Here is a 15,196-nt window from a genome sequence, read left to right on the forward strand (position 1 = left end):
TATGCTAGCAACATAAAAATGCAAGGTTCTTAGCCCATATTTTGATCAAAACATGTGGGCTCATCCGCCACATCGCCACATGCAGACAATCATTACTTCTGGATGGGTTTCTAACTGTAAAAGACACCTATCTTTGGACCTAAGCCTCAGTGGAATCAGGTAAAGTGCAATGAAAAACAAAGTCAGCAGCTCCAACAAATAAAGGAAATGTGCACATAAGCCATGGCTGCAATGAATACAATAGCAGAAACACATGCCTCAGCACTCATACACTTTAAATAACTGTTATATATAATAATCACATGTTTTTTGTTGCATTTTTGAAGGAATGGCTGCCTCCACTTTTGTCATGCACTCCAGCCACCCATCTGTCCCAGACTCTTTACTAAAGGCTATATAGCCTGGTATCCTACTTTTCCTGAATCCGTTGAGGCTTACGCCCAAAGAGAGATGTCTATGTTGTTTTCCCAATATATTTTTACTCCATTGAAGTCAGAGGGGACAAATAAGGTATGCTGAGAATTACCAGAAAAAGTGGCATGCCCAAAATATGTATAACTTAGTGCCATAGTATATCGGGATGCTACAATGCAAGATCTAGAAGCAGGGAAATGCTTAATGGTTGATTATTAGGGCCTCTGTTGATGGTAGGCAATCTCAGAATATAAATTGATAAAGATTGTTGCGGTTATTAAAAGCTTTCTCGTGTCTCTAGATGTCCGGGAGCATCTCACAGAAGACAAGTATTGGACCAGAGAAGAGCCAGCAGGCTGCAAATAGAGATCGAAGGAGAAAATGGCCCTGGTGTGATTGATCATCCAACAGCTGTATCCCCAGATGTAGATAAAGCAGGAACGGGGACCGCTCTACTGGAAAGAAACGTAACACCAACTGTGCTGCCTTTGTGGTCAGATGACCAGGGATTTGACAACCCTGCCTTTGAGGAAAGCACCGTATCGGACAGTATGTATAATTAAACCATTATTGCAGTTAAAATTAGAACTGGGCTAATATCAGGAACCAGGTTGCCTCTCATAAGGAAATAGAAGGTAGACACAGACATATACAGTAATTACATTATATTGTCTATTACAATCTGTACCAGGACTCACCAAATGACTATTCGCCTTGCACAAGAACTCTGGTGCAAACAAAAAGTTTGCATCCATATAGCCCAACCCGTGTCCACCCAACTTAATGCCAAATAAGTGGCATGGGATGGAGTAGACAGTCTTGAAGACCAGGCAGTGTCTGGTGAAGGTCAAGGTGACACCACTATGTGGGTACTATGGGGCTTAGCGTTTCACATGTTGGTCTAAGTACAGTAAACCCGGCGTCCAGCTGTACAAGCTTCTTAATACATTTGTTCTACCTGGCTGCGCTCCTATTTCCTATTTGCTATAATCTAAGGAAGTTTCTGGCCGCACAGATTATAATAAATATAATGGGCTGCATGTGGTGACATCCCCTAAAGCTTAGCCTTGCCCACTTTTTGAAAAAGTGGCAAGGTGGCGTGTTAATGGTCTGTCTAAAGGTTGTCGTTTTAAAGCTTACACCACAATTCCAACATTTGGATGCCAGAATTCTGGTGTCCAGGTCTTTTTAAATAGGCTCCTATGGGCTCTGGAGTAGAGACAATCTGCTGTGAGCACTACTAGTTGGAACAATTCAGGGACATCATTTTCATCATGGCGTTTGTAGATTAACACTGACAACATAACATTGTCTTTGTTATAACCGGGATGAGTTTTGTAGATGGGTAAAGAACAATAAGGGGTTGGACATCCATGTGAAGAATTTGCTGGGTCAAGTGTTTTAATCCACTAGCGCTCGATCCGGTGTTCAATTCCAGCTACAGAGCGATGACATCTGATATAATGGCACATGTGACTGCTGCAGCTAGTCACCAGCTGAATGAGCCGGTGATTGGCTGTAACGGTCACGTGGCCCTGGTGTTGATGAGGTATTTGCTGGCTATCTGCACCCAAAAGTGAAGACCAGCAGGCACCAGTGGAACAGGAGTGGCTGGGTAGGTTAGTATGGCTTTTTTATTTTAGTACAGCATAGTGAAGTAGCGCTTGAAAAAGAAAAAACGGTCCGAAATGAACTGTTGAAGGGTGCGTTCACAAGTTGCGGAAATGCTGCGCAAATCTGCAAAAACTGTCATGGAAATCAGCACCAATTTGTAAATGGATTTATTGCATATTTTCTGGCGGATTCAGAAAAGAAAATGAAAGAAGTCAACGGGAGTTGAAATCCTCAATTGCAGATTTTACTGCAGACCACAGGTAATCTACCGCAATCCACTGCCTGATCCACAACAATATATTTCATTGCTGATTTCTTTTGGATCTTGGTGTTCGACATTGAAGCCAACGGGGAAAATCCACGACATAAATTGTCATGCTGAGAATTTAAAAGTCTACTCTGTTGATTTTCACAAAAAAAGTTTGTTCAGCTCTCATCTAGTTTAATGCTACCATATAAAGACATTTTGCTTTAATTCCAGGTCACGTTTACTTGCCTGCGAGTAGCAATAATATTGCAACATTATTGCAGCTTAATGTTGGCCAATAAGGGGAAAAAAGTTATAGGCAACTAGTGAAACTTTCAAGAATTCCGACCAAAACGTTTTGTCCATTAGGCAAATAGAGGTTGAGTGTAAATTATGGTAAGAGTTTACGCACTTGACCATATTTCATATGGAAGCATACAGAGCTTATGGCATCCACTGAATGATGTATTTGTGGAGGTATCCTCCCCTAGAAATTATTCTTCTAACATAGAATAGCTTCATCGATATGGTAAATGATGGAGCATTGTATTTCTGCATAGAGTCCCATACAGAGCTCCATGTGTATTGGATTGCCTCTGTGATGGATTGCCTCTGAATTACGCCAACCTACAGGCCCTAGTTGAGGACCACTAACCTTACTGAGAAAATAAGTAATAGTTACGGTGACTGCTACCAGTTTTCATACCGTAACCGTGCAACTTGTAGACTGGAGGCTAATTCACACGTATGTAAATATGAAACTTTTTTGAATATTCAGTGAATAGAAGCCATTGATTTCAATGGGGTTAATTCACATCTGCATATTTTTCATGTGATTATTGTGAAAAAATACGCAGCATGTCCTATTTTCGTACATATTACGCACGAAATAGGCCATAGAAGTGAATGGGCTAGCGCAATACGCAGTGAATATGCATGAAACATGCGTATTCACTATATATTTGTGCATCAAAACAATGGTCCATTATACAGATTTTTTTTTGCATGTAAATATGCATGCAAAAAAACCCACAGAAGGACTGAAATATACAGAAAATAGTCATTTTTCAGTCCTTGAATATCCTGCATAGTATGCTCACGCCCATGTGAACGAGCCCTTATTCTGTATAGTGTACTTTGTATTGTTTAAGCTTTAATAGTTTCTTTTTGTGATGAGGAAAAGTCTTTGCAGTTAGACGGTAATTGCATTTCCCTCGTCTTTCAATCAGTAAGTCCTTGTAGAAGTCAAGGTCGGGTCCTGTTTGTCCTTTCCCTTCCTGTTTTAGATTGTGGAGTTATACACTTAGTGATTCATGCTGTAGGAAAATCTTCCCCAAAGACAATTATGTCTGACAAATACGTTCTATTTACCTAACAGAGAATAATTCCCCTTCGATCTGCTAATAAATCCAATGCTGAAATGGATATGAAAGTCAATTACAAGCATGAAAAAAAATGGATTCAGTCTCGAAGAGAATACATTCCCAATTATCCTAATTATCTACTGTTATTAGAGACTTGCCGAAAATGTCAGAAGAGAAAAATCTGAAACTGTTCAATCTGCTTCTGAAAAATGACGCACCACTAAAATGAGCGAGTGATGTCACCAGACAGGCATACTATGTATTACTACTATTAGCATACTTCTTCCTTATATGCCGGATGTCATATAAAAGGGACATTTCTTGTACAAATAGTGCTACAGTCTCTCCTCCATTGTAGCCTTCTACTGTCTTTTTAACTTTTCTACAAGTTAATAAAGAAGTTGATACAACCCCCCCCCCCCCCCCCCTCTACTTTACAACTGTAAAGGGGTTGGCCGGGTCAGAGGCAGCTTTCTGAATATCGATCCAGGCCTTGTAAAACAATAAAAGCAGAGGTACTTACCTGTCCTCTACCTCAGTGATCTAGCACTGCAGCCTTCGGTCCCATTGTGGAACGGATACCAGCTGACCGCTGCAGCCAATCAGAGGCAACAATGGTCAAGAGCCATTCCTCTAGCATGATGGTAGAGAACGGCACTTGACTGCGGCCTCTGATTGGCGACAGCAGTTAGATGTATTTGTTGAACAACAAGGAGAACCGAAGGCTGCAGCACTAGATCACTTGGGGAGAGGTGGGTAAGTACCGCTGCTTTTATTATGTTAACAGGCCTGCATAAAGTTTTTAAAAAACTCTTTAACTAAACATTCATTTTTGCTGTAAGTTTTGGCTCGTTAGTGCTTCCATTATGAACTGTGACACAAATGACCCATATAAACTATGTATTAATGAAGCCTTATTGGAAAACATAATTTATCTATTGCAGCAGCCTGGCATTGCTTCTGGGAGTCCAGATTCTGTTCTTGGCTTTCGTACAGTATACATTGATCTGCCATAAAATAAAAACTATTGATATGTGAAGAATGGATAACATGGATTATCTGGTGATAATGGCACCTGTCAAGATATGCAATATATTAGGCAGCAAGTGAACATTCAGTTCTTCCTGTTAATTTGTTGAAAGCAGGAAAAATGGGAAAGTGCAAGGATATGAGCGGCTTTGGTATACAGTGTTTACTATTTACCAAAGTGGTCAAAGGAAGGACAACCACTGAACCAAAGACAAGGTCATGGGTGGCCAAGGCTCATTAGTGCATGTGGTGAGCAAAGGCTAGCCCTTGTTGAAAAAGTTAATGCTGGACATCTCCAGAGGTCTTATAGAGTCCTTGCAAAAGGCTTGTGGAACCTTCTATCCTATTAGAAGAGTACTGCCCTATCTCAAACATCCAGTGACAGTCTGACTTAAAATCATTGACAGCATCATCATCCCAAATCTCCTGTATGATAATGAAATCTGGGGTCTGCACATATATCTGGTCAAGATGGGATTCCAGCCCAACAGAATTTTTACACCTGAAGTTCTGCAAGCAACTTCTCCAAGTCCTCAGGCAGTGCCTATAGAGCTGAGCCGAGCCCAAGCTTCTACCATCACAAAGTCTTGCTACACTAAAAGGTGGCTCCAAGCAACCCAGACACCGCGAAACAACTTACTCAAACCCAACCTAGCCAAATCAGTGACCAGCACCGCCTCACAAGGGACTAAATCAAGGAAATGATAAGCAATAGCAAAGAGTAGTATATCAGTAACTGGAAGAACGAGGTAAGAACATCCCAGAAACTAACACTGTACCAGGGTCTACAGTGGGAGTACAAAATGGTCCCATATTTGGAAATACGAAACCACAGAGTGACAGAGTCTCAACCAATATCGACTGAGTGCCCACAGGCTGGTCATTGAATCCGAGTGGCACAGACAGAGGTGCGAGCTCAAGGAGAACATACTGTGCCAGCAGTGCGGTCAGGAGTCCATGGAGTCCATGGAGAATGAGGCTCACATCCTGCTGAGATGCCCCAAATATTCAGCAGCGAGAGACACTTACTTCAGAAGACTTTCTGATTTCTCCATCTTCAGCCCGATGGAGGAGGAAGAGAAAATTTACATCCTATTGATTGAAAAAGAAAAACGAGTAGCCCTAGCTGTACATAGACTGAGAAGAGAGCGATATGCCGTGGACCTTTCTACCACCTATCCCAGATGTCTACAGCCCCAATCCTTCATCCCTGCCTTTCAATCCCTGTTCTCCATTTGCTTTGGCAATGCCAAAGTTTATTTGGGCCTCCCAATAAAGCTTCTTTAAATTTCAGTCCATGGGTCAATAATTTTACCGGCACAAAGGGGTCCAACACCATATTAGGTTTTAATTTTATGGCTGATGTAAAAGAAATAACCTTTGCTTGCTGACCCAACAATACTCCTTTCAAGAAGTTTACTGAATATTGATGACCTATCAGGGCTGCACGGAGCTGCTGTGTGCCAAAATCATACATCTCTGTAGACTGTGCAGGCAAAGTTCCCATTCAAGTGACCTCTACAGTTCAAAGTTGGACTAGTACTAGGCTTGCAGCGGAGAAGGCGAGAGTCACGCTCTTCTCTATTTCTGTAGTACTTGACATATTTTATAAATTATTACTCTCCCGCAAACGTATAGAGTTTTACTTTTTGTGTTTTGTCATATAATTGCATGAAAAACCCTGAGTCTGCATTCTTCCAGGCTACGATGAAATAGTCTCATGTTATGTTATGTTTCAGACCCGCCGCATCCTGAGAATATATATTTAAACGCACGTTCCTGTATGTTATATTTTTCTTCCATTAGTGTGAAAATCGATTCTCTTTCCCACTCCACATGATATTTCTGATGTGCCGTCCAAGAAAATCATATCTGCCCTGCGGTGCTCTCACTACTTCTGCAATATCCCATTCCCCTTGGCTCCATTCAATTTTATATATTGCCAATAAATTATACTGCCCTTATGTTCCTGGGGAGTCATTAGTTGTCGGCTTTCCTGGAATGTACTACATAAACTTGCTGTGTGATCAATAATTTGGCTGATTCAGTATATTCTCCCAGAAAAGGAATAATTTCTCCATAATTATGTGGAGCTTTTATTTCACTTACATTATGCAGTTTTTTATATCTAAGTAAAGCTCTCTCTTTTAAAGATTATGAGCCTCTGTGACATATTAGTGAACCGTAGCTTCCAACATTTACCGTTTATATATAGCTATCATTTTCATAAAGTTACATAACTTTGTAAACACATTGCATCACTGAATAAGTTATAGCCTGTGATATAGTCCAGATCCATATCCTTAATGCTGCTGACTTCAGAGCTGAAATCTTTCTTGCTGGCTAAGTGTCTGCAAATAGTTTGTTGTAATTATGATCTCCATTCTAAGAAGTGGGGTCTTTATACCAACTAGATACACAATAGTATGATATGGAAAACTAAATCTCCCAGATTGCAAAGCAGCACTGAGCTTTATACACTGTCAAAACAGAATCAGGCACCTAGAAGGAGTTGTCATTTTGCTGTAAAATTCGCCATGCAGTTACATCTCAGGTAGATATGCAAATGATTAGAATTGTGACCTAATTAGATCTTGCCACCTGAGACTCTAAAAGTGGTGCCACCCTTGGCCTATATAAAGGCTCTCAGAGGCTTTTTCTGCTTGTGTAGAACTTGTTGACCACTAGACTCCTCTACGATGCAATTGAAGAGATTTCACCCAGTTAGCAGAATTTGAGAGGGGGGGCATTGTTGGGATGTGAGAAGCTGGATGGTTGCATTGATGAATTGCCTGCAACCTTGGCTATTCTGACCAGACTATTAGGAGATGTTGGGACCAGTCTATGTGTGAGGGCACACAAGGCGATCGGGCTCAGATTACCCTCAACAGGCCACCATTAGAGAGGATCATTTGATCAATCAACATGCACGAGCAGCTCCAACAGTTCCATTGTCTATCATCCAGAGATAGGTGGCACCATCATTACAGGCTCCTGTGTCTGTCGGAACCATTTCCAGGCACTTAATTGAAAGGCATTTGGTCTCACGGTGCTCATTACATGTACTGTCTTTGACATACAGCGTCACCTTCATTTGCAGTAGTATTGTGAACAAACTGGACTACTGTGGAGTGGAACTGGGTTGTGTTCCGTGACAAATCCAGGTTTTGTTTGACCATGTTAGTGCCTGTATACCTAGGGGCACCTCAATCCTGCATTTGCTGTGGAGCGGCACACAACCCCCACTGCTGGTGTGATGGTCTGAGGGTCTGAGGATCATTGCATACAAAGGTCTGTCCACCCGAGTAGTGGTAGGAGGGAAAATGACAGCTCAGCGATGTGTTCAAGACATCCTGCACCCACATGTGTTCTTTCATCGCGACTTCCAAGAGGCATTTTCCAGTAGGGTGTCACACGAATGTCTCCAACATTGCCACACTACTGTGACCTGCCTGATTGCAAGATTTGTTGCTAATTGAACATGTATGGGATCATCTCAGATGCCACGTTCGACGGCCTATGAGCTTTAGAGATGGCCCAATAGGGTACTAGAGCCTTCATGCCCACCCATATCGCATCTTGTATCCAAGCTAGTGGCGGTACAACAGGATACTAGAGCCTCCCTTTAAGTGTTCAGTTTTATCAATGTTATATCAATATCAGTTCATATCAATGTTACAATCACACATAGAAAGTTTCATTCAATTCGACAACTCCTTCTAGGCAAAGACATTTTTTGACAATAAGTGTATTAAAGGGGTTGTCCCGCGCCGAAACGGTTTTTTTTTTTTTTTTAACCCCCCCCCCGTTCGGCGCGAGACAACCCCGATGCAGGGGTTAAAAAAACAACCCGCACAGCGCTTACCTGAATCCCGGCGGTCCGGCGTCTTCATACTTACCTGCTGAAGATGGCCGCCGGGATCCTCTGTCTCCGTGGACCGCAGGGCTTCTGTGCGGTCCATTGCCGATTCCAGCCTCCTGATTGGCTGGAATCGGCACGTGACGGGGCGGAGCTACACGGAGCCGGCATTCTACACGAGCGGCCCCATAGAAGACTGCAGAAGACCCGGACTGCGCAAGCGCGGCTAATTTGGCCATCGGAGGGCGAAAATTAGTCGGTTCCATGGGAACGAGGACGCCAGCAACGGAGCAGGTAAGTATAAAACTTTTTATAACTTCTGTATGGCTCATAATTAATGCACAATGTACATTACAAAGTGCATTATTATGGCCATACAGAAGTGTATAGACCCACTTGCTGCCGCGGGACAACCCCTTTAAAGAGGACCTGTCATGATTTAACATCAACGGGGCTGGCTGGATAACTCTGCAGCTGTGTCTCCGATAACTATCTTTTTTTTTTCTTTTTCGTACCCCCCTCCATTTGCTTAGAAGGGTTCTTCTTAGGTTGGAATCCTGGTACTGTCAGTGTGTTAGGCGGATAGTCCCCACTGCTTAGTGTCAATGAATGACATCAGACTGTTAATCGATTCCTATATCACCCATTGACAATGAGCAATAGAGGCCACCAACTTGATAGATTGACGGCACAGGGAGCCGGACCTATAGAGAAGCCATTCAGGCAAACATTGAGTATGAAAAAAAAATGGGGATAGAGCCAGTTCTGTTGATTTTACATCATGACAGGCTGTCCTTGAAAGCAAGTAAGGCAATGTATTTACAGAGTTAGTCAATTTTGCATTTAGATTTACTTCTGCAGAGGGTATAACTGCATCCGAGACATGCTTAGGAGCACAATGATCCCTGTGCCCAATAACAGAAATCTCTTGCCACAATAAAAATATGGAGAAATACTTGAGGGAAACCTGCTGCAGTCTGCAGAAGAACTGCAAAGTTGTAAGCTTTATTAACTGCTTTCCATATACCTAAATAGTACATATGGACTTAATAGAAGGACCCCCTCTATTAGTGAAAGGCGATTGCCACTAACAACCAACTAGGGCGGGCTATGATTTGCTCATTCATCTGAAAGGGCAGTGCAGTGGCTACTACAGGAGAATTGTAGTATTACATAGCCGTCATTCAAATGTCCAATCATATAATACTTGACCAGGTAGGGTCCATCAGAGCAGAACTTGCTTTTACAGACCTCAAATGAGACAATGTCTTTAATGTGGAACACCAAGATTTGTTTTTTACTTCCAACCAGCAGACCAATATCAGAAAGCCTAATTACTGTTATTCAGTAACACATGAAAAGTGCAAAGGCGCAAATACTTTTTATAGGTATTGTGTGTTGTAATTGCTTTCTTGAAAGGACCAAAATGTAATTATATAAATATTAATAATTATATTTGCTACTAAGAAGCAATTAACACAGCAAAAGGAAAATATCAGTGAGAAGCCTGGCAAAACATAACAGCATCTAGAGTGCGGTGTTTTCTTGTAAGGCTGTGAGGTCACTTCACATTTGTAATGTCAATTAATCCTCTACAGTGAGAAAGCTCTTGAAGTATACACTAAATGTGTCCATAGTGTTTCATTAGTCCAACGGAGGCCAAAAGAGTGCCCTTTAGGCATTCATTTGGCTGATATACATCCGTATGCTGCAACACAAGATAAAACCAGTATAAAAACAGATGTTTTTTACAATGGGACCCTATGGGCGGAGGATGCCACTGTATGGCAAATGTCAAAGGCACCTGTTTAAAGCAACCCTCCGGGCTTGGAATTATAGAGATGGCCAAACTGCTTCTCTGACTACTGCATAGTATACATTGGTAGTCTAAGACACTACATGCTGCTCTGACTGGTCGGCAATGCTCACATGGACAGCCCAGGCCAATCAAAGTAGGAGTAGTGTCTTAGACACAAGTGTGCATCAGGCAGTCGGAGAAGCTGGTGTGGCCATCTTTGTTTCTCCAGGTCCGAAGGGACACCTTAAAATATATGTTACAACATACATATTAAAGCTGGTCTGTCCGCAGTTTTGACAAGTCAGCTGTACGCAGGGACAGGAGAGCAATGTACAGACGTATTTTTGTGAACATTGTTACTATCTGCACTAGTTTTAAAATCAACTTTTATTCCGTAGTAGAAGCTACCGCAAGAACTCTGGAGGGAGGCATAGCTAAAGGCTCATGGGCCCGAGTGCAAAAGTTTATCTTGGGGCCACTCAACTTATTTAAACCGCTTAACGCAGAGGCGTAACTTGAAGCTCCAGGGCCCCAATGCAAAACTGTAACAGGCCCCCAACTATAATGCTTTATTCATAGTATTGGGTTCCCTTTATGGAGAAGAGAGGCCTTATGGGCCCCCAAGGCTCATGGGCTGGGGTGCAACTGCATCTCCTATAGTTACTTCACTGCCTTTTTTCTCAAGTGCTGCTGCACAGCTCTCATTGACAGCTGTAGCGGTCTACAGGTTGGACACTACAACTGTCAACCAGAGCTGTGGAGCAGCTTAATAGACAGAGAGGAGAACACTTCAATAACAGCTGGTTTACGCAGACAGATGATCGCTCAAAGATTGCTCAAAGGACAGTTTGAGCTACAGCTTTAAGCGATCATTTTGCATAAAAAAATTTTGGTATGTAAGTAACTACTCAGCTACTTAAATACGAAATAGGTATGCAAATGAAGCCTTCCCTGAATGCAGTTAATAGCCTGAGGCTATTATCTGTGCTCAGATCCTTTGTTCTCCATGGGGAATCAATGCTATCAGCACTCCCCGTGGGGAACTGCTGATGAAAGTGAGTGATGATTTTTATGTTGGACTGAATTTAACAATCAGCCAGCAGTGCCCAAAAAATGGATGATGGGCGCACATTTACACGCACCGATTATCGCTCAAACGATCACCGATTAGCGATTTTTAAGCGATAAGCGGCTAGTGTAAATGGGCCTTAAGAAGTCCCGCCTCCCGGCGTGGCAAGGAGTAGAATTTAATTTTATCACTGGTGCAGATAAGAACAGCATTCACATGGGTATACTTCAGCGCTGCTCCACGGACCTACATAGGGCTGGAAGTAGTTTTGCGTTAAATGAATGCCATAATTGTGATGTGAACAAAATCTAAGTTGTGAGCCTTAAAATTAAGGCTCCAGAGCAGGTTTTGGTTGTGCGATGATTGTGGTAAAGCCCCGGGTCGAAAAACCATCGTTCGGCCACAGTGTTTCGCTATGCGGACAACATTCAATGATCGTTAGAATTCCAACCATGATGGAAGTCTTTTTCATCGTTGTGTGGTATTTTCCCATAAGTAAGTAAGAAAACACACAACATACATTTTTTTTACCGCGACCAGAAATCAGTCTGGAGCCCATCTTCTGGGTCATTCTGGCACAAATTACCCAAGGAGTAACACCCGACCAGCTCTGATTTTCATGAAACTTTGCAAATTTGTTCATTACTGGAATGTATATAAAAATCTCATTTTCCAGACCTATCGGGGCAAGAGATCAAGAAATACAGGAGGGTCACAGAGAGCCTAATTTTTGATAATTCATATCTCAGAGGCTATTGGGTGTAGGAAGATGTGCAAAATATCATTCACTTTGTAAGTAGTATGCAAATTTATAACATATTTTTCCTAACACTCTAATTCCAATAAAAGTTAAAGTAAAATTGGAAGAAAAATTACAATGAAGTTTCTTAGCACAAAATTTCAGAAAGTTGTTCTTTGTAGCTTTTGAGAAAATATTTCTTGATGGTGACCAACTCTATACTGACAAACTTTCTAGAAGTGTCAAAAATGACCAAATACACCTGAATATGCTTCATATCACGAAGTGGGTGATAAATCTGCTTTTGGTTATACAATTTGTTCAGCTAAGCAACCAATTAATCAAACCATTGCTGAATCCACATTACAACTCGCCAGTTGAAGGATGGGTAAAGAGAATCCCCTTCGAAGTTTGATTAATGAGCTCAGGGGGCTGTTGTGAATCCCCATGTGATATTCTGATAATTATTGCCTGGACAGAGTTGGGATAAATCGAAATAGAGTTATATCACACACACACATATATTTTTCAGCATCTCTCAGTGCTTAACCCCCTCCTCAGTAATGCTTCAGCTCCAATATCTGCACATTAAAAAACAGCATGGCTTCTTCCCATGACTTAAATGCTCTGCTTACAAGTTCAGCCTCATCTCACTGTTGCAGATTGCCTTTTTGCTGGGGAATGAAAACAGAATTCAGCAGACTGAGCAAGGAAAGAGAGCAGAGGCGTAACTTGAAGCTCCCGGGCCCCAATGCAAAACCTGTAACAGACCCCCCAACTATAATGCTTTACTCATAGTACTGGGCACCCTATATGGAGAAGAGAGGCCTTATGGGTCCCCTAAGGCTCAGGGGCCCGGGTGCAACCGCATCCCCTGCATCCTCTATAGTTACGCCCCTGAAAGAGAGCCAATCATGTGTTATCCATAGTGAAAGCTCAGCTCGCTGCTGAGGGAGGAGCCGTGTTATCAGTGCTCTGTGATTGGCTGGACATGGAACATACTTGGAAGAGGGGGACAATCCAGACTATAAGAAGCAAAGATACTTTAGCAAGATTTATTCTTACTAAAAAATGTGTCTTATGGTCAGAAAAAATGACATTCTGTAGAGATATCACACAAGTTTCCAACATTTCCCACAGCAGCATATTTATCTATCACATGCCAGAATCGTTAATAATGCATTATTTTATTGTCAGTAAGGGCTCCCACACACTTGCATTTGCATTTTTTGGTAACGCGATTGTCAATGGGACTTTGTAATGTAAAAAACGCAACGCAACTGCGTTTTTGGTGCATTGCATTTTTAACATTAGAAAGTCCCATTGACAATCGCGTTAACAAAAAACGCAATCGCAATTGTGTGGGAGCACTAAGGCTGGCTTTTTTTCTGTGTATTTGCGAACCAAAAAGTCCCCATAAAAGTCAATAGGGGGGAACACTACATAATTCCACTGGAAAAAGAACCCATTTGGAGCTCATTAGACGAAGTAGCCATTGGAATCAGTCCATCTTTATGTCCAACGTGCAAATTAACATGCCTTGCGGTTAGAAAAAGTACGGTAAGACATGCCGTTACGTTGGCAAAAAAGCCTCGTTGAGTGCGCAAATACGTTGCACTGAGGTGCAACATATTCTTGTGTGAAGCCAGTCTAAGAGGACAAATTATACCTCTCTGAAATTTTGTGGAGGAAACGTCAATGTGTAGGAGTTCAGCGCGGCCGGCCTGCAGTGGGTGTGAAGGGGGTGTGAGTCAGAGTTGCCCCTGATTGGCTCAGCGCTGAGCCAATCAGAGGCAGCTCTCACTCACACCCATTCATTAATTTATGTTACAGCTGTGGCAGAGAAGAATGATTTGTCTTCTATATGTTCTCAATGGGGTCAGCGCTGCTGCCGCCGGCCCCATTGAGCGCATATAGAAAAGAGAACAGGAATCGCAGATCGCAGATAGGTGCGATCTGCGATTTCTGTTCTATAATTTATCGGACGAGCGCATAAAAAGCGCTCATGTGTCCAATACCATTGCAAAGCAATGGTTTAAAAAATCGCCGGACGCATGCGCATGCGCAAATCACGTGAAAAAACGCTCGTCTGACTGAGGCCTTAGAAAAAAAAATGTTATAAAGCTCCATATTATTACAAAGGGAATGACATCTTGCACATCTTTCTACACCCAATAGATTCCAAGATATAAATTATCAAAAATTATGGTTCTCGGTGACCTTTGGAGAATTGACCCTCCTGAATTTCCTGACCCGACGGGTCTGAAAATTGAGATTTTTATATACATTCTAGCAATGAACAATCCACTACACATCTAAATTATTCACCACGCTGAATCACAAAGCATCTTATTTTACCTTAGATTACTCAATTGGGCCTAATTCATTGAAACTGTGTAAAAAAAAACTTGTTTGTTACACACAGCAACCAATCATCATTCCCTAAAGGGGTTGTCCAGTTGTAAACTATTGGTCGCCTATCCTTAGGACAGATCACTGATAGGTTGATAAATTAGTGAGAATTTATCTCTGACCAGCTGTTTGCTGGACTAGTAAACTTGTTTACTGAAGTGAAGTCTACAGGAAGCAGATAGCTCCGTTCCCACTGCAATGGCCAGGTGTGGTATTACACATAAAGTTCCCATTCATTTCAGTTGCAACTTTGCCTGTAATACCTAGCTTGGCCACCACAGTGGCAATGGAGCTGTTTGCTTCCTGTAGAAATTTGCTCAGTGTACAAGTGTGCTGGCTTGTCGAACAGCTGATCAGTGGGGACTCCAGGAGGCAGATCCCCTCTGATCTACTATTCATAGCCTACCCTGCATTAATAGTTTACAGTTGAACAACCCTTTTAAAATGTGAACCCACTCCTCGTCGTTGTCGAACTTGGTGCCACATGCTGCTGTACAGGTATTACCATATAATATCTAGTCCTTGATAAATTGCAATGCAGAGTGCCCATTATGCAAGGTGAATCGTAGAATGGTAGAGTTGGAAGGGATCTCCAAGGTCATCGGGTCTCTGTATTTGTAGGTGGTATAAGGGAAGTGGTATGGTTTTTGA

The 15,196-nt window shown here is 42.1% G+C and overlaps 1 protein-coding gene across 1 annotated transcript in view; it reads left to right on the top strand.

Moving 5' to 3' along the window:
* LNX2 (ligand of numb-protein X 2) overlaps positions 1-15,196 on the top strand; it is a 130,789-nt gene that overhangs the window by 88,755 nt on the left and 26,838 nt on the right. The window contains exon 3 of the mRNA XM_066583245.1: positions 716-963. Within this exon, the coding sequence (XP_066439342.1) occupies positions 716-963 (248 nt within the window). The remainder of the gene's footprint in view (positions 1-715; positions 964-15,196) is intronic.

This window comes from Eleutherodactylus coqui, chromosome 1 (genome assembly GCF_035609145.1).
Source record: "Eleutherodactylus coqui strain aEleCoq1 chromosome 1, aEleCoq1.hap1, whole genome shotgun sequence".
In the NCBI taxonomy this organism is placed as follows: domain Eukaryota; kingdom Metazoa; phylum Chordata; class Amphibia; order Anura; family Eleutherodactylidae; genus Eleutherodactylus; species Eleutherodactylus coqui.